The 21,058-nt window shown below is 33.7% G+C and overlaps 2 protein-coding genes across 6 annotated transcripts in view; one reads left to right on the top strand and one right to left on the bottom strand.

The window, feature by feature from the left end:
* Positions 1-12,545, top strand: part of LOC126832122 (coiled-coil domain-containing protein CG32809) — a 101,437-nt gene extending 88,892 nt beyond the window's left edge. For 3 of the 4 annotated variants that reach the window (XM_050562820.2, XM_050562819.2, XM_050562822.2), the window contains 9 exons: positions 267-447; positions 1,905-2,047; positions 3,387-3,416; positions 5,294-5,496; positions 6,027-6,145; positions 7,320-7,450; positions 8,418-8,577; positions 9,183-9,330; positions 10,864-12,545. In XM_050562820.2, the coding sequence (XP_050418777.1) occupies positions 267-447; positions 1,905-2,047; positions 3,387-3,416; positions 5,294-5,496; positions 6,027-6,145; positions 7,320-7,450; positions 8,418-8,577; positions 9,183-9,330; positions 10,864-12,384 (2,636 nt within the window). In that variant the 3' untranslated portion in view covers positions 12,385-12,545. The remainder of the gene's footprint in view (positions 1-266; positions 448-1,904; positions 2,048-3,386; positions 3,417-5,293; positions 5,497-6,026; positions 6,146-7,319; positions 7,451-8,417; positions 8,578-9,182; positions 9,331-10,863) is intronic. The other variant, XM_050562821.2, reaches the window with a different exon arrangement.
* Positions 12,546-16,643: 4,098 nt separating this feature from the next.
* The window catches only part of LOC126832134 (hemocytin-like), a 30,146-nt gene continuing 25,731 nt past the window's right edge, over positions 16,644-21,058 (bottom strand). For both annotated transcript variants that reach the window (XM_056103345.1, XM_056103346.1), the window contains 6 exons: positions 20,364-20,418; positions 19,970-20,031; positions 19,260-19,370; positions 18,618-18,701; positions 18,263-18,397; positions 16,644-17,114 (listed from right to left, as the gene is read on the bottom strand). In XM_056103345.1, coding sequence (XP_055959320.1) covers positions 16,734-17,114; positions 18,263-18,397; positions 18,618-18,701; positions 19,260-19,370; positions 19,970-20,031; positions 20,364-20,418 — 828 coding nt within the window. In that variant the 3' untranslated portion in view covers positions 16,644-16,733. The remainder of the gene's footprint in view (positions 17,115-18,262; positions 18,398-18,617; positions 18,702-19,259; positions 19,371-19,969; positions 20,032-20,363; positions 20,419-21,058) is intronic.

The raw sequence follows: 21,058 nt of genomic DNA, 5'->3' as shown, positions 1-21,058 counted from the left end.
ACTGGTCTTTGGTATTGGTATATCTTTGAAAACATATCACAGAGTTCAGATAGTTGTTGAGAGTAGAATAAAGGTTTTTAAGAGTTTTTCATACAGTATTTTATTCACTAAAATATATCTGGGCTTCCTGCTTTAGATTTTGACAGATTTTCTTTCAACCTTAAATATATAAGTCAATTCCCATTAAGTTCTAACTACTTACTTTGCAGGAACACATAACACATTCAGAATTTTTTAATGTTTATTTATGTTTTATTATTTTGAAGGTAATGGTAATAGACATCCTTCCTCTAATCGCCACTCTCTAGCCTTCGCTCCAATGACAACAGCTCGACCTCAGCCAGAAGGTTATTATCAGCGACCTGCCAGATCGCTACAGTCAGAGGAAGATGATGCATTTTCACAACCAAGAACAGCTACACCAGTTCCAGAATATTACCATTCCAAGTAAGACAAAAAAGTTATCCTTTACTCTCATTTAACTCTTAACCAATGACAAAATTTAAATATACTCAGCCAAATTAAAAACTTGACACTGATGAATTTCAACAATTTTTTTTTTCTGGTAAGTCAAATAAATTTTAAAGTGTTTCTAACGATAGTAAGTAGTAAGAAGCCTTTAATTTCATAAAATTGTAAAGTCACGTGGATCACGTGACTTTTAAGCATATAAAGATGAAAAACATGTCCAAACACAAACTCGTGAGGTCAATCGATGCAAGTTTGCTTAAACTGAACACGCACACGTAACTTGAACTGGAAAAACAAATTAAAATTGTTATTTTCATCTTTGTTAGAAAATGCCGCGCCTTTCAAATGTAGAACGTCTACGTGCTATAGGTAGGCTCTATGCTGGTCATTCTGTGGTCACTGTTGCAAGAGCCTTTAATTGTTCACGCCAGACAATAATTAATCTTAGAATGAGAGTGCTTCAAACTGGAACTATTGCCGACCGCCCAAGGGCGGGAGCGCCACGTGTGACGTCACTCCAGGAAGATCAAGCAATACGATTACGTCATCTTAGAAACAGATTTTTCACTGCAACCTCCACAAGTAGAGAGATGTTTGGTGGAAGAGTAACTGCACAAACTGTTCGAAATCGCTTGCAGGCTGCTGGTCTTCGAGCTCAGAGGCCCTATAATGGACCAATATTGACACCTCTTCATCGCCGTAACCTACTTGTGTGGGCCACAAGACACATAAGATTTACTCAAAGACAGTGGAATTTGATTGTCTTTAGTGACGAATCTCGATTCACTTTGAGATTTGGCGATGGCAGGGTCCGAGTACCGCAGACGAACTGGGTCGACGTGTTCGTCAGCAAGTGAATCCACCACTGACGTTGCAGGACCTTCAACATGCTCTTGCTGAGCAGTGGCGACGTCTTCCTCGGGTAACGTTTACTAATGTTCTGAGATCCATGAGAAGACGTTGTGTGGCAGTACGAGATGCTAGAGGAGGCCACAACCGTTACTAAACACTGTATTCCGATTGTTCTCCAAGTCTGTGAATTTCATTTTGGGGGGTACTGTGACATCACGAACGTTATCAATGTCAAGGACTTTCGGCGAGACGTATTCTTGCTTACTGTTGATGTCAAGGTCGTCTGTGCACAACATAACACTAAAATAGTTGCCTTAAACCAAATATTAAAAATCTGGTCCCAAAAATCCTGAGTGTCAAGTTTTTAATTTGGCTGAGTATATATTAATTGAGTTATTTGTTGATTGTGTCTGCATATTATTGACATTGTTGTACTTTTGATCTGATGGTGTTGGAATGAGTTGCATCAGTATATTTCTTCTTAGTTCTTATTATAAAATTAGCTAATAAATATTATCTGTAAAACATTGATATGAATTGAAGTGATGTTTTTAAAAAGATTTGTTTTTATTTCTTTCTAGAAAAAGAATAGATAAAATGGAGGAACAGTTAGCTAATCTGGCAGCATGGGTACATAAATCTGCTACCGACAGTCTTGGCAGACGTAGTACCAGTAGTAATGCATCTGAGAGTACTGAAACTCTTCCTATATCTTCTGCTAGCAGTAAGTATCATGTGACAATATGTTGATATTAATTAAGCTATTTCATGATTAATTCTAGACTATTTCGCGCTCTGCACATAACACTTAAGCCCTATGCACCAGATGGCCAATAATCTTAGTTAAGGCGCAGTCCCCAAGTTCACGGGGTAGTTTTCTCAGTTCATGGATGCCATATTAAAAGAAATGGTGATGATGTATGTACCCCAATCTTTTATTAATGGTAGTGTTTGAACAGGACCAGCTAGAAATTACCTAAAAGCAGATTGAAGTAGCTGTTAGAATATAGAAATAGATGGATATTTTATTTAACATTCCATAATCTTGAGTTAAAATCTTGATCTGCTACAATAAGCTTACAAGGGAGATAACTTAGTGCAAGCTCACAAGAGATATCACATAGTATGTATCAAGCTAACACGTCTTTTTAGTTTGAAATAGAATATTTAGATATATTCTGGTAGTTGTTAATAGGTAGTATTATCTTTCCTCATTGGCCCATGAAAAGAAATTACAGAGATGATGTTATCAACATACTGCTTACTCTTAAGAAAAACAAATTGCGTAACATTGTTTAATAAAGACCTACATGTATATAGGCATAGGACTGCCTTTATCGATATATCTTAGTCTTGAATTATGGTAATAAAGGCAAGAAATTAATTTATATGAAATTAATGTCTTATGACATTAATGCGATTTGAAGGGGGTTAACATAAAAAGTACATGTATTGAAATTAATAAGAAAACAAAAATAAAATTTAATGTGACAAGCATTTAACACATTAGTTCGTATTTAACACATTAATATTGTTCTCGTATTAACTTCTTAATTTACTGTCTCTATGATACATGTATTGAAATTAGTAGATAATGTGTTAATAAAGGTGCTAAATATATTTCATTGCCAATGTAACCAGCTTTTTTTCAATGATGTAAAGGATCACAAACAGATAGACAGTGGAAAGATATATGTCTCTCATTATTACATCTTTGTTAATTGAAGTAATCTTAATTTTTACCAATCATTGAAATTATTTCCACAAATGTGTAATGGAAACTGTAAAATTGAGTTGTTTTATTACAGAATAGGCAAGAGTCAAGCAATGATATCTAAATCACTAATTAGTTTTAATTAAACAGCACAAATTTACACAATGTTATTTAAGGGATATGAATACATCTTGATATATACTAGATTGCACAAAGTCAAATAAAATCTGTCTGTTCTTGGTCCTTTAAACTAATAAAGAATAAGATATCTTACACGCTGTCTATAGAAAATGAAAAACAGTATTTGATAACATATAAAATAAGCTAACAATAAAACCTAATTTTTCAGAAAGCGTGAGATTGAAATTAAATTACTCAGGTACTAATCCTATGTTTATATTTTAACTATTGTTGGTGTTGTGTGCATGCTTTTATAATACTGCTTTATATTTCCAAAAAATATTTTGAAAAATTTGCATGATGCTTCTGGTTGTTTGTATGAAAATAAAGTTGCTTCTGCACATAAAATTTGCTTGAAGAATTATTTATTCAAACATACTAAATGGTGATTTATTGCATTCCCAAACTTGAAGACAGCTAATGTTTTTATGTGTGAAATAAGACAAGAGTTTTATCTTGACAATATCCAGTTTCAAACCATTTAACCTTTTAGCATTTAGTAAATATTGACTACCTTAGATCATTTTTATTGCTGTTGGTGTTTTGCACAACTCTTAGTTTGATATTGTCCTTAAACCAAAATAAGCAGATCTTAAAGATACTTTCCCACAAAAAAATTTATCGGATGGTTATTTCCAATAAAAATATGACAATTTTGGTATTTATATGGAAAGTGGAGACACATAATCTTCCTACAAAAATATTGGATTCCTTGAAAGACACAAATTGGCAGTCTGACGATTGAGGGCTGTCTGCTCGAGTGACGTCAAAGGTTGTACGCAAAGATTGTCTGATCTCTCAGCGGTAGTGAGTGCTTGATGTACATGTTGATGAACTTGATGGTGGGTGGACGTGGGCAGTGGATAATCCGAGAATTTAATTAGGCTTCGATATTTATGATCAATGGAAGCGATTGAAGACAACATTGTCTTTTATATGCAATAAATTCTCCTCCAGCTCTGTACCCGTTGCTAGGTACCATGATAGCCAAGTCACGTGACACAAACATGACTTCTTTTATAGCTTCGAGTATTTCGTAGCAAATACAATGTTTTGAGAAGGATTTGAAGCACAATTTTGATAAATTAATTAGTTTAAATATGTTTTTAGTCCAAAAATCATCAAATCACCCAGTTTGTATGGGGCGAGGTATCTTTAAAAAGAAATAGTTATGTCCATCAAACTCCTTATTCTTCTATGGCTGGAGAGATATAAATGGGGTTTAAAGTCCAGGGCTCTTTACAAGTGGAAAGAGAAAATTCACATGGTTAAGTACTCCTTGTCACAAGTTTAGAATTGAACCATGAGAAAACAGATCTTATAATCTATCTACAACAACCATCTGATCACTCATACAAGATTACAATATAAATTACAAGAGTTACCTTCCTTGTCATTCAACATTGTTAGAAATATTCCAAATTGAGTGAAAATGACAGTACTATATACAGAAGTTTTTTTGATTTAGAATAGTGGAGCTTTTGGTATTGTGTTTGAGTTCTACATATATCCATATCATCTATTATAGAACTCACCTTGTGAGTTGCTTGCTCGAATCATCAGCTGTAGAACAAGGCATATATTGTTTATTGTTGTAATGACTAGTTGTTTATATATATTTATATATATTATCTTCTTGATAGCATGACAACTAGTGTTTTGTTTATTAAAGTTTCAATAATATTTTTATTTCTACAATATTTTTATTTCTACAATGCCAGTGTGTTTTCTAATTTCAAAACTATACAATACCGCCGGAAATGCACTATCATGTCTCGTATTCGTTTAATGCATGTGATGTCATGATATTTACAACCCTACCACAGCTCTATTTGATGTCTGTATCTCTATGTTGGAATATGAAGTGTGAAAAATTGATAATACTCTTAATATTCTGACACTACCATAAAACAAGTTTACCTGTCACTGGTATCATAAGACCATGTATGCAGGATGACAATGATTATGGAATATTCTGGAATAAATCCAATTTCTGCTCATTCCATCCTAATACTGAGCACATCGGTTTATACATTACTTTGTGATTTTAATTTTGTCCATCTGTTATAATTGTAGGTTTATCAGGTATTTCGGATGGTAGTAGTAGCCAGAGAACTATACATACTATCACATGTTCTAATGAAATGAAATTAAGTATGGTGGCCATTAGAGAAAAAACTTGTAATTTACGACTAGAATTACGAGGTTTACGTCGAGCTCAACAAGTCAATTATGAAGATATCTGTGATGCCATAAATGATACTTTATATAGAATTAAGGTAAGTGAATCCCATAGTTTTTCAACAGTCAACAAGAATCTTAATGCTTAAAACATGAAATTAATGTGATCTGATCGAAGGGAATTCAAATATAAATATGTGCTGATACTGTAATAAATGTGATCTGGGAGGGGGGGGGGTGACATAATGTATATTGAAATTAATGTGATCTGAAGTGAGTTGACATAAATGTGTATTGAAATTGATGTGATCTGATGAGGGGATGGCATAAATGTGTATTAAGATTAATGCAACATAAATGTGTATTAAAAAAAGTGGAATTGGCCACAGGATCCCATTTTTTTTGTCACTGTTCCTTTCCAGACCCTCCAGGATGCACCACTGATAAGGGGAAACCAGGCTGGAAGATCACAAGGAACTTACTCAGCCAGCACCGGGATCGAATCTGGTATCATGGCTCCCTAGTAAATGAAAACAACCCCATATAAATTTCTGGAAAAGAAATGAGTTATCAGCTTTGAAGAATATATTTTAAGAATGATTTTTTAAATGATGTATTTGTATTTTAGAAAGTGTTGTTGTCGACACCTGGAGCCTGTAGTCAGTTAATACGTCAACAGCGTCATGAGATAGACACACTGCATGCTTCTTATAGAGCAGATCAGAAAAAATTTGAGAAAGACCTAAGGTGATTATCCAGAATTTTTCAAAATCAAACAATTTTCCTCAATGTTTTGAAATAGATTTCCAGAAAGTTTTATCAGTTAAAAATGTCACTACCTCATTGATCTTTATCAAAAATAAAAGTGGCATTTTTAATTGTAATGTATATGTTATTTTTTTTCTGGGATGACATTCTGTCTTCGAAAGCCAAAATTTAAAATAAAATTAGTAAACGATCTGGGGCCTGTTTCACCAAATTTTAACTAATATAAAATCCAAATTTTAGTTATTTGATTGGACAATATTAGATTGATTTTAGTGCTTAGCCAATCAAATTGAAGTATCTACTAAAATTTGGATTTTATCTTTAGTTAAAACTTTGTGAAACAGGCCCCTGACTTCTGCTTAATCTTTTGATTAAATCAGTTGGTGCCGAATGGTCTAATGCGTCTATCATTAGGTCTGTCATTGAATCAAGTAGCATGGTTTGGATCCCACACTTGTATGTGACATGATGTAGACTCGCCTGACTAACCTCGTGGGGTTTCCTCCCACTGCTAGAGGCTCCTACCCACAGGTGAATTATTGAAATAAAAAAAATGTACCATATCGTAGGTGGAGAGTCAAAAGTTTATATCTGGCATATTTGACAAAATTCTTGGTCATCTTTTCATCTGTATTTCTAAGCCAATAATAAGATGTCTTATATTGAGTGTTCCAAAAAAATATAAATATTAGGAGAGAAAATGTTTTATGTCTAAAAAAACATCACAAGCAAACCAAATTTATTCCCCAAGATATGTCTTGCTGTATAAAATTACAAAATTACTATTTTTCATTCCCTATTTCTGCACAAAATGTTTAGCCCAATATGTGAGGATAGCTACATGCTGTTTAAATGGCTAAATGTACATTTTTACAGAAATATTTGAGAAAATCTTTAGAAATATGACATCTTGCGTACAACATTTTGATGTGACATTTCTGTACGATATCATGATTCTTAACCTCTATGTGTTTTTTGGCTGGACTGGACAATTTAGCAAACCTTCAAATACAGCCTTTTGACTCCTCAACGATATGTTAGTCCTAAATTAACATTGTTTGTGTTGAGTGGACACTAAACCCCATCTCCCTTTCTAAATTCTATCTAAACAATCAACTTTCAATGTAATGTAACTTGTGTTCTATAATTTCAGTGATTTAGAGGACAGTGTAGAAGAATTAAGGAATGATGTTGTATCAAGACAGTGTAGAATACAAATGTCGGATATTGAAGCCATGGCTTTGTTACTTAGTAACATAACAAAATCTATAGCTGATTTAAAAGGTTGGTAAAGCTGCATTGTTCGTTCAGAAATAATTTCTGAAATAAATCTCATTCCATTTGTTCAACTGTCGTAGGTTTATGATGAGGGGGAGAGGGCATGGAGGAATATGTCTGGAGTAACAAAAGGGCACATTGGAGACTATAACAACATATTTTTTGACAGTAATCATCAGAGATTTGGGGGATAAAAGTATTATATTGGGCAATAAATACATGTAAAAGGTGGCAATGGATACGTCCCCTCATTTACTTTCAAATTCATAAAGTCTTGTGAATGCAATTAATAAAGGACAATTTTATGGGTTTTTTTTAATTTACAAATTTTTACTTTTAAATATTAGTAGGTCTACTTAGTTCTTGGCTGATTTTCTTTCAAATTGAAAGTAAATGTTTCATGTGTTGTAAGGAAAAGTCTTATCTAAATTCAAAGTTTTCTAACTGCAAAACTAAGCTAAATTTATGTTTTCATTAAAGATAAGTTATGTAAGATTTAGATGTAGAGCTGATAGTTCTCACTATAATAGTTTAAAAATAGATGATGAAAATAGAATATATTGGGAATTTCAGTCAAATTACTTCATTCTGAGTGAAGTTATGACTGTTTGAATAATAGTGTTGTCTCAATTTTCATTGCTACTGTTGTTACGATAATAAGTAAAGTCTTGATTATCCATTTTGAAATTAAATTATTAAATGGCAATTATGTTTCAATCCATTTAAAATCACAACCATCCAATGTTCTAGAGAGTTGATTATGGAATTGTCATGTGAATACATGTCTAATAATTTATATAACATCTGCAATAGGCAGATATAGTTCTTTCATGGGTTCATCGTCAAGCTAGTATGTGCCTAGCCATGTATTTTATCAGAATAGACCTAATTAGTGTTGAATGGAAATTTACCTCATTATTTTCCCTGTCTAATAAAAAAAGAAAAATATAAAAAATTTGCCTTTCATTTATAGCTCGGTTTCCACGACTACAGGAAAGAATGAAATCAGTGATGGCAGGGGAAATGGAGGTGGTTGTTACAGAAGAAAAGTTTTTAAAAGAAGAACCAGATCGAATAGATGGTTCTTTAAAGAGATGTAAAAAACTAACAGGAACACTGTATACTCTTAAAAGGTATTTATCATATTACCTTATTCTGCTCACAGTCGATTCATATTATTATTGATATCAAGAAATTTTGTGCACAGATGTTAGAATTTTGTGAAAATCTGATATCCACGTATAATAACTAAGTCACAATGGGAATTTGTAGACAATGACATAATGAAAGTGTTTACGAGATGTAAAATTCTATTCTTAGATCGTGGAAAAGATGAACTTTATTCAAATGCAAAAGTACAACAAAATTTGATCTCATTTTGCATTATTCCTGTTTTAAGTATGATCTGAACAATGCACAAGAAACCCACATGAAAGATGTCTTTCACATACATATCAGTTTCGTTATCAATAAGTTCATTCTAAAATTTTAATTACAGTTTCATGACTGATGTTCAAACTTCATAAGCTTATTTACTAACTTTCGGTAAAATCTGCTTGTATTTGGAGAGTAATTTTTAAGTAAAGGATATACACATGTATCTGGCAAATACTGTCATAGATCTACAAAAGCTTGAAAATATTACTTAAAATAAAGGGTGTGATTGTAATGGCCTTTTAATATTGATAGTGGTGAATGTAATTTTAAATAGAATGTAATGAATTATTATTTTATATAGGTTAGCTTCTGTACAAGACCACCGCCCATTGAATGTTCCATATGTGGCCAGTAAAACGAGTGATCCTAGCAATGAAGACAAGTATGGTGTGTTAGAAAATATACGAGCCATAGTTCCTAATCACACAACACGTTTAAATAGTTTAGAGGTAGGACTAACTGTGAATTTAGCATTCACCATCATCAGCTTCCTTCATTAATGTTACACACTAATAATTCACAATTTATTGTCCCCCGCCTTTCGAAGAAAGCAGGGGACTATTAAAATGGGTTCGTCCGTCTGTCTGTCCGTCTGTCTGTCCGTCTGTCCGTCCGTCTGTCCGTCCGTCTGTCTGTCCGTCACACTTTTTGGGACACAATAACTCTCTTCCTAATTGAGCTAGAATGTTCAAACTTGGTGTATGTGTTTATTAGGTCAATGCCTTGATGGAGTTCGAAGATGAGCATTTTCCGCTTAGGGTAAGCAGAGATAAGCAATTTGATTGGTTGATGCTTTGGGACACGATAACTCTCTTCCTAATTGGGCTAGAATGTTCAAACTTGGTGTATGTGTTGATTAGGTCAATGCCTTGATGGAGTTCGAAGATGAGCATTTTCCGCTTAGGGTAAGCAGAGATAAGCAATTTGATTGGTTGATGCTTTGGGACACGATAACTTTTAATTGAGCTAGAATGTTCAAACTTGGTGTATGTGTTTATTAGGTCAATGCCTTGATGGAGTTCGAAGATGAGCATTTTCCGCTTAGGGTAAGCAGAGATAAGCAATTTGATTGGTTGATACTTTGTGTCACGATAACTCTCTTCCTAATTGAGCTAGAATGTTCAAACTTGGTGTATGTGTTGATTAGGTCAATGCCTTGATGGAGTTCGAAGATGAGCATTTTCCGCTTAGGGTAAGCAGAGATAAGCAATTTGATTGGTTGATGCTTTGGGACACGATAACTTTAGTTCTAATTAAGTGAGATTGATGAAACTTGGTGTATAGTTTCATTACAGTAATACCTTGACTAAGTTTGATAATGAGCATTTTCTGCTCAGGGTAAGCAGCAATTTGATTGGTTGATACTTTGGGGCACGATAACTCTCTTCCTAATTGAGCTAGAATGTTCAAACTTGGTGTATGTGTTGATTAGGTCAATGCCTTGATGGAGTTTGAAGATGAGCATTTTCCGCTTAGGGTAAGAGGAGATTAACAATTTGATTGGTTGATGCTTTGGGATGCGATAACTTTAGTTCTAATTAAGTGAGATTGATGAAACTTGGTGTATAGTTTCATTACAGTAATACCTTGACTAAGTTTGATAATGAGCATTTTCTGCTCAGGGTAAGCAGAGCGATACGCAATTTGATTGGTCGAGACTTTGGAAAACAATAACTCTCCTACTTTGATTGTTAGACTATAAGTAAAGATATACTGTTTGATTGTTCAATACTTTGTAAAAGATAATTTGTGATAAATTTATATGTGTCCTCTAATTATTTTCCTATTTCGGCGGGGGACATCAGCCTCACTGTTGGCTTGTTATATCTCTGTTCTTCAGTATCTAAGTTGTGAGACTACTCGTTTAGCCTATATTTGAACCTACCACAAATGTGCACTTGGGTGCAGTTTCTTTGATTTCAAAAACCACCACCCATCCAATAATTCACAAATACATAACTCACGTTTTTTTTTATTTCTAGGAAGCTGAAAACTCCAGAGAGAGAAAGAAAAAAATTATTCAGCAGCAAGAATCCTTAAAGTTTGGTAAAACATTAGAACTTGCTACAAAATCTTTGAAACCAACTGAAGACTATTCCAAAGATAATATAAAGCAGGAACCTTTGGTGGCAAGTTCCTCGAATAAAAATATCATTGCTGGCAAACCAAATGTAGTTTATTCTAATCAAGTGACTTCAGGACCAGTTAAGAGTCTTCCATCTCATCCACAGCCACAGACCACATTTGAACAAAAGCAGCCAGCTTCAACTGAAGTAACCATGTCAGCAGCAGGAAATGCACCTCCTGTAGTGACATCTGTACCCACCATGTCTGTACCAGTATCGCCGACAACTGTTGCCTCTCAAGATGTTGTGGAGATCAACAACCAAAAACTTGCTGCTCGAGCTGCCTTCTTCAGTTCCATGAGTTCTCCAGACTCTTCTAATCAAACTTCTCCAGCTTCATCTGAACCATCGCCTACCAAAAACGCCACTGAAGTTGGTGTTTCTCCGCCGAGAACTACTATGGATTATGTGGTGAAATTTACTCCTGCTCAAATTTCCAGTATTAAGGCAGATACTACAACATCTGTCACAAGTTCCACAGGAACGTTACCAACAGCAAAACTCAGTGATCAAGTGTCAAGCTACCGCCCTAATAATCTTACAACGAAATCTCCAGTATCTCCTGGAACAAAAGATCCACTATCCCCAACAACAAAACTAGGATCCAATATCCCTAGACCATCGGGAAAAACATCCCCTTCCTCAGATCCACAAAATATGAAACCAGAGATGGAAGTAAAGATAAAGAAGCAACCCCCTCCTCCTCCTCCTAGGAAGAGCAGCCGATTGCCTCTGGGCTCCCATAATGTCAATGGGACAGTTTCTCCGGTAAGAGCTTTCTCTCCAGAAAGTACCCCTGTGGAGGTTAAGCCTAGTAATATAGATTCTACGCATCCTGTAGTTTATTCCTCAACACCAAAACCCATTCCACCTAAGAAACCAGTCAGCAAATACCAAAAGGACCTTATGGCGGGAATCTATGCAAATATGAACCGCCCTGATCTTCAGAGTCAGAAGAGTCCTCCTCAACATGAGAAATTACCAAGTGCTCCTGAAACCAAAACCAACATTCTCTTAGATCGTGAAGGGAGTAGCGATAGTACCAGTTCAAGCACCAGTCTGGATTCTCAGATTGGTGGTGCAGTTCTTCGTAACAGAGATAGCACTGGCAGTAATGGATCCTTATCCAGGAAATCAAAAAACAAACCCAACCCTCCGGAAAGACGTTCAAGTTTATTGTCAAATTCTCCTACACGGACAACAGACAATAAAACACAGTTATTACAAGATCAGACTCTGTTGTTAAATCAACTACAACAACAACAAACCTTGTTACTCCAACAACATAACAACTTAGTTCGCTCGACAAATAGTCCACCCGCTGTATTACCTAAACCAACCAGTCCAGTCGCTTCACAAAATGGAGATAAAAAATGAAGGGATTATATATCTTGGACGTATACAGACCATAATGTGAAATAATGAATTGCATATATATATAGAATACAGTATGGAAAAATTGACTGACAAAGGAATGAGAAGGATTATTTTCCTATCTATATGTGATGTTGATAGTTCTGTATAGTCATAGAAATCAGTCATTCGGTTTAAGATTGGAACTTGCAATTCATTCTATTCAAGACTGGAAAAGTAACAGAATTCTTAAGTGTCAAAGTATTTTGGGTATTAAACTCATGGAATAGTTATTTGTATTATAGAATTCAAGTGAATTGATGTTTGGATTGAAACTGTATAAAGTTGTGACATAATGAAGCACTGTGAGTTTTGAAAGAACTAAATGTTAAATGACATTAATAAAGAAAGCACAGCAAGATAAACTGTTGATGGTCAACAAATGAATTGGTGCACAAATTATAGTTATATGTGATGTAGTGATTTTGTGTGATATTGAGTGGGGTAAACATTTGTTCACGTGATGTGATGTAATCTGTGATGTTTGGGGTAAAATTGTTTACAGTGTAAAATATAGTTCTATTCCATGGAAACAAAACAAACTATTTTTGGTTTGTAGACAACTATTGTAAAATGGATTAAAGATGTTTATTGATTTATAATATCAGACAATTATGACTGAAAGGTGAGTGTCTTGAAGAACAAAATGATAACCTTTAAATGTGACATCATGGTATGAAGGCTATAATTGCACTTTTGACCAGAACCTTTGACAAATGTTTAACTACTGTAAACCAAGAATTACTGCCACTGTCACATTGTTCTTCAACAGCACAGGCTACAAGGTTATTTTATAATGAGCTTATAGTTAATTATTCACTTAAAGGACCAATATCCCAGAATAGACATCAGGCCATACACAAGAAAAAATAGTCTTTACCAGAAAGCTTATCGATTCAGAAATTATTAAAAGCAATTATTTCCTACCCAAATTATGGCCATGTAAATTTCACATGATAAAATTTCATGCCATTGTCCTTAACTTAACAAGATTCGACTTCTAAGACAGAAAAATATGCAATGATGAAAACATCAGTATAAATTATATGAACATAAATTATGTTAGCAATAATTAGTTTTAATAATATTTGGACCAATATGCTTTTTGATAACATAAATATGGTCTGAAATTTCATATTTTCCTGGAATATGGTGACTTAAATAACATGTAAAAACTTTATTGGCATAGTGTGTTTAATTATAAAGGTAAGCTTTCTACTTCATTGTAATATTTCATTCTATAATTCCAGCCAAATAAACACAAAGCCATTCATTTCACAAACAAGACTTGTTTTATAAAAGTTTCTTGTTTGTATTTAAAAAAAGACTCAACTTTCTACTTAGAAACTAATTTCTATGATGTTAAATTTTGTTGTGTTATTTTGTTGAATAAATGAGAGTGAGGTTGGTGGTAAAAATGATTTGTTTTGATTGTATATTAATGTAAGCTGTATTATATGTTTGCACACATATTCCAAAAATATGAATTGCATAGGATATGAATGCTGATTAAGTATTGTTTCATTCATTAATTAGAAATAATTGATATTTATGTAATTATTTGCTGTGAATAGAACGAAGAGCTGGATATGATATTTTTGTACATTGAACACATTTATCTTTTTGACATCTCTTATTCATTATGCTATGGAAATAATGCAATGAAGACTATCCACATGTATTTTGAATTTTATTTGTCTACCTGTTGTAGGAAATGTTATCAAACTCGGACATTTTCTGTAGTCTGTGCAGACTTGGCTTCAGAAATACTATAAATAATTATCATTATCACAGCAATTGTTACAATGGTCTACGAGGTGCTATGAATGTTAAATTAAATGTTTTACTTTTGGGGGGGCATGGGGCGCATTTTTTGTTGTGTTCATTTGTACGCTAATAATATGTACATTTGAATTTTTCAGCAATTAATTTTGTTTGAGTATATATGTCAATTATTATGTGTTTTTGTGAAGCAAGAATCTACCCAATGTTATCCTAAAAATTAGTTACTGCTTTCCTAAATGTGAATTTGCTCTTTTAAATTTACATATTTCGCTTAATTCCAGATAGCTCGTTTTGATACCATGTGCTTTTAAAATCCAATCTTACCTCAAACCCTAACATGGTTGTGAATTAATCATATCAGTAATGGTTGCTTAGTGGAAAGGTATTCAAATTAAAGTCTGGATATCAAAATCACAAATTGTCTCTGTTCAATCAAACAGCAGAAAATTGTGCAAATTAGGCCTGATGTAGAAGCTAAATTCTTAAGTCTTTGTTAAATTAATGTTGAAGCAGCCTCTAATTTTTGGTTCTTCTACAGTATACCTCATCGAAAGTCAGAAATAAGACTGATGCACATGTTATAGACGCCTAATATATATATCCTGACTTTTTCATTTACACATTTATGAATGTGGCCATTATTCACAATTATCCAGCTTTTGCCTAATATCCCTACATTCCATTAGAATCAAATTCTATGCAACTAAATCTTTGTTCAAGGGCAATTATTGACAAAAAAAAATATTGTATTTAAAACACTGTTTTAATTAAACAAAAATGCCATGATTATAATATTTCTATGTAAATGTTTACAGTATTTAGAAAGCAAATTGTTAACATTGTTTCGTTTTGTATCAAAGAAAGTGCAATCTTTATTACATGTATATATAAAATATGAAGATGAAAATATGGATAATAATGTTATACATATGTGAACATTGTACTAAATTAACATTATAGGTTTATAAATACAAATCTTTGGTTATTTTTCAAAGAAAGAGCTTTATTAACTACAGAACCAAACTTGCATGGGAAATTTGCACCATGTCCACATACCAGAAACTGAATATTAATTTTGACGAAAACAAATAATTTGTTTTAAAGAAAAATAAGCTCCCCATTTATCTGATGTATTTAAAGTAAGATACGGTACTGTATGTACATTGTAAATGTATAATTGTGGAAGTATTTTATATAACATTTTTTGTCGATCTTTAGCATCTTTAGATATATGGCAATGTTAATCGAATTTATCAACAATATGTATATAAAGATTACTTCACAAACTACAAAATATTTGTTGTGTGTATTCTGTGACTGAAAATTTAACTCTTTCAATAAGTTATCTGTACTGAAGCTATCAATGTGTGTATTCTGTGACTGAAAATTTAACTCTTTCAATAAGTTATCTGTACTGAAGCTATCAAACAATACTCAAAATCTGTATTGTCAAAAATTATATTTTATATCTATTCCATATGTCAAACATATTAAAGCCCCAATGCCAGATAAAAGTTCATTCATAAGATGCAATCAAATATACTTTTAGTCCAAGAATTTTATTCAATCTGAACTGGGGGGTTGATTGGCCGAATGTTTAGCACGTGTGCGCTGTATCATAAGGCCTGTCATTGAGTCAACTGGCGTGGATTCGAATCCCTGGTTGTACGTGACAAGGAGTAGGGTCACCTGTCCAACCTCGTGGGTTTTCTCCGGGTCCTCCCACTGCTAAAGACCCCTACGCGAAAGCGAATTATTGAATAAAATTAAACCAGATGTTAGTCCCAAAATGACCTAGTTTGTGTCGAGTGAACGTTAAACCCCATTTCTCTCTCACAATCTGAACAATTATGGTATCAATATAATAAGTTTACATAGAATTCTATTGAATTGTTCTTGGGGGCGAAGCTCTTTGATAAGTCTAAGGCTCTGCCAATTGAAGTACAGGGGTGTTGTGGCTGAATGGTTAACGTGTGCGCGTTGCATTATAAGGTCTATCATTGAGTCAAGGGGTGTGATTTAGATTCAGCGCTTGTACGCGATAAGGAGTATGTTTGCCTGTCAAACCCTATGAGTTTTCTACGGGTCCTCTGGTTTCCTCCCACTGCTAAAAGACCCCTACATGCAAGCGAATTGTTGAAATAAAATTTAACCATGTTAGTCATGAAATGACCTAGTTTGTGTCAAGAACGTTAGGCCCATTTTCTTTCTCACAATTGAAGTACAACCGATGTGAAATGGAGCACGCTTGTTCCTTGGCCCTCATAATTCCAAGATGGCGGAGATAACATCATGCCCAGTTCCTTCTGGTCCATAGTACGTTCATACTCGTTTTAAAGAAATAGGTTGCCCATCTCCTTTAATAACACATGAAACTGTATAACAATTGGTTTTTAGAATTGCAAATTTTTATTTAATTCTGATCTAAATATACATGTTCTAATATCTTAAAGACTTTAATATATCATAAAATTCATTGACATAAAAATCAATTTTCATGTCCATTATTCATAACAGGTTCTCGTTTATTAACTGCATAAACCACACGCACAAGCTTCAGGTATATCATAAGACTTGGTGATTGTTCTACCGCTGCTGCATGCTAATTGGACATTTTGTACATTAGTTTTGGTTGGCTGGCAACAGCTACATGTGTTTTTAACACCACTCATAATGTCTGTGTATGTGGAAGAAGAGTCACATGAGCCAGAGCAAAGTTTCAAATCACTGATTGGCTGACTATTCTGACATTTTTCACCATTATCTGTGACTGTGAAATAACCAACTGACTGTTTAGGGTGAGTGAACATAAGCTTTGGTTGACAAGAATGACAGGTGTCAGTAGAATTAGTTGATGTTTTTGGAACACAGGTAGCACAACATCCACTAGAATCATACACTACAACATCCTAAAATTATATAAATAAAATGAAATTTAACATTCTTCTGTTCTACACCATACACAGCAAACTCCAACTGTCAAGGTTTCATTTACGTGCACACCAATATGCACATAGGAGCTTGGTTTTTCTTTCCATCTGAATGACTAGACATTATCCCTGGCCAGGCCCTGAGTCAAGGGGGAACCATGCATTAATCTTGTGTTTGAAACGAGGAAACATAGATGCTTGCTTATCCAACCAGCAAAGCCTAAAGACAGGAACCAAGATCTTTGGGTTATAAAGATATATTTCAAGTTTCATCAAAATCAGATTAACATGGTGACTTCTTGAGGATCCACAACCTTGATATACCATACATGTATATTTACACAATTTGCATACGCGGGGCGGCCAATTTGTCCAGCAGTTTTGGTTCGATTTTCACGAAATTCTACCTGAGCCATCATTAGGGTGAAACGGTGAAATATTCAAAGGTTTTTTTAAATCAGATAAAATTGTGACCGCTAAAGGGACCACAAGCTAAAAACGCGATTTTCCGTACAATCAAGGGCCATAATTCAGGAAGTTATAATCCGATATGCACGAATTTTGAAAGAAACCAGGATCTTTGGGTTATAAACATGTACTTTAAGTTTCATCAAAATTAGATGAAAATTCTGACCTCTAGTGTGTCCACTAGCTAAAAATGTGATTTTCCGTACAATCAGGCGCCATAATCCATGAAGTTATAGTCTGATATATGCTAATATCGAAAAGAGCCAAGATCTTTGGGAGATAGACCTATATTTTAAGTTTCGTCAAAATCAAATAAAAGTTGCATAATGCTGAATATCGATAGGGTTTGTCCTCTCATGACGTCAAAGCTTTAAACCAGATATGAAAAAAATCTGTTAAAAACTATAACTTATATCGCATTTATAAGGTTTTTGGCAAAGGGGGGATAACTCTGTAATGGAAAGTTGTAGAAAGTTGATCGGGGGCATTTTCTTATGACCCCATGCTTACAACCAAATTTGAAATAAAAAAAATGTCAGCATCTATTGTGTTCACAAGCTATATAATTATTGATGGACGGACAGACAGACAGGGTGACAACATAATACGGCATACGCTCACACTAAAATGTAGGTGTATAATAAAATACATAAACTTACTGTTATACAAGGGGGTAATTTATCTAATGCTAAACAAGTTGTCTGTGATTCTCTAACAACGAAACTACCATGAACTGTATCTCTTATACATTGCTTACTATGACATTTTAATGTTGATGGCATTGTCTCTCCTTCCTGCAAAAAAGATCCAACAATGTATTAAAAACATGGACGTCTCAACATACTAAAGGAGAATGCCTAGTTTTTACAAAGATTATTTAAAGAGGTATTGTGTCAAGAGTTAAATCTGCTTATTGCTGGGTGTTACAAATTACATTCATTAAACCTACCATACATTAAACCTGCAATTAAACCTACCATTAAGTAGAGAAATTTAATAAAATTTACAATTTACCTTGTAAATTTTGCCATCCATATAACATCCTATAGGCTGACAATCACTACAACACTTGTTCGGTTGAGTAACTTTCTTCTCACCCTAAAACAGAACATATCTGATATTAACAGATATTTATAAACAGATGTCCATGAAGACACAAATGAGAATAAACAGTGAAATAATTTTAACAATCCAGAAATTATGATACATTTTCACAAGAAGAAAAAGAAAACAAATGACATTCCTCTATAAATTCTGAAATGTTGGAATATACACTCAACCGAAAAGTTTAAACCATATCGTAGAAACTGCCCATTAAGATTGATTTAGGTGATTTAGTACTGGATAGTCCTTGTGGGGAAAACCACCAAACAAATTAATGGGGGTGTAATTACTTTACGATTTACTTTAACCGAGTTAAATATTTACTTTCCATTGTGATCCATTAATACTGATGTTGGTATTGAAAATATCAGAAGGGGAAATCCCCCTCTCTCTCAGTTTGTATTCCAGGGAATTTTACTACTAAGCACTAATTATATTACTAATGAGATAGTTAAAAATAATTACACTGTTAATTACTTTACTAATTACACATTACTAATTTCATCTAACAAACTGAACTATTTTGTTGTTCAAACAACAGCATCTACTTACCGGTTTACAAGGAGAACATTGTTGGTTTTGACAAGATGTCTGCACATTGCCGTCTGATAATTTTGTACATGTGCAAGATTTACACAGTCCATCATTCCATGTTTCTCCTGCCTGAAATACATTTAGATTGAATTTTAATTTGATCATACACCTTTGACCATCAAGTCTCTGAAAAAGTTCAGAGTTTCTACACTGGGTTGACTGGACCAAGACAACTAATGTCTGGATGTAAAGCGCAAGGTCGTGGATGCTTGCATTCTAGGCACTAAAAAGTTATATTATATCCTACTCCCTTGATAGGACTCACGATAAAGCTCACCAAATGACAACATGGTTTCAATATTACCACGTTCGCTAACTCAAAAGATCACTCATTTTAAATTTTGTTTTTATATTAGAGGAAGCACATTTATATATATATAGTAAATAAAAAATTGTCAATAAATCTGAGTCAAGATTTCAATGGTTTTGCTGACTAGATTGAAGGTTTGAAGATTGTTCCGTGTGGTATAAACTGCCAATAATATACAACCACCAACATTATAATTCACTATATCAAAATCAACGAGGCTATCAGTTATAGATTAGATAATTAAACAGTTACATTAATTCTGATGGCCCAAACGATCTTACATTATACATTCTACTTTGTTTTAATGGATTTTATTAGTTATCAGTACATACAGGATGGTAAAAATAGTAATATCTACCTTAAATGATTTCAGTTCTGCAAGGCTAGTCATTCTGTATCTACACTCTGGTACCAGTGGAACTGTAAAAAGAATAATTACTAATGCATCTACATTAATCTACATTTATTTACAAATTAAGGAAGTGTCTAAATTGGTATGAGAGAAATGCCTTTTGTATAACATTTCTGCTGGAGTGACAGATCTCCCTAAAGCCCCATGTCAATCCTTTTCAGATCACATAAATTTCAATACACATTTATGTCAACTCCTTTCAAATTGCATTAATTTCAATACACATTTATGTCAACTCCTTTCAGATCACATTAATTTCAATACACATATTTTCTTTTCAACTGGCTTCTGAGTTTGATACTTGTACTTAACTTGAAGATAGAGACCCTGATTTACTTACCACAGAATTTTTGCTTACAATTACATTCTGTATTAATTTCAATCAATTTACTAGCCTAAAGTAAACAAAATATTATCAATTTGCATTATACTAAAATTAAATACATCTATAACATAGATATAATACATGTATAATTTATTGTCTGAATGTATGAAGACATTTATTTCATTGAAAGAAGTATATATGGTTTTAATTTGTTTGTTTTCAAATTATAATATATATAATTATAGTATATAATGATGTGAAATGAAATGGGGTTAACGTCCTACTATTCTGCTCTGACTGGGCTAATGAAGACAGACATACGCCATACAGTGTGCTATGAGGGAAATTTTGCCCGGGCAGCGGCACTATGGCCTACTCTTATATCAAATTCCAACTGCCAAGGGATCTTTTAGTGCACGCAAATATATACACAGGAACTCGGTTTTTCATCCCATCCAAATGACTAGACAGCTGTCCATGTCAGGCCCTCTGCCGTGCACCACAGACAAGGGGAAACCAAGACCCGTTGTCCTTGGCAAGGAAGAACTAAGATCCACCCATGTACTTGTAATATGTACATAAAAGAAAGTTGGCATTTGATGAAGTGTAGGAAGAAACACAAAATTTCCATCACAACACAAGACATGTTTAACGCCCTTCTTCATAGCCCGGTTGGTAGAGAAAAGTATAACATCAAACGTCAATGCTTG

Source organism: Patella vulgata, chromosome 9 (genome assembly GCF_932274485.2).
Source record: "Patella vulgata chromosome 9, xgPatVulg1.2, whole genome shotgun sequence".
In the NCBI taxonomy this organism is placed as follows: domain Eukaryota; kingdom Metazoa; phylum Mollusca; class Gastropoda; family Patellidae; genus Patella; species Patella vulgata.
Note: the sequence above shows the minus strand (reverse complement) of the source record. Positions and strands in the feature narration are given on the sequence as shown.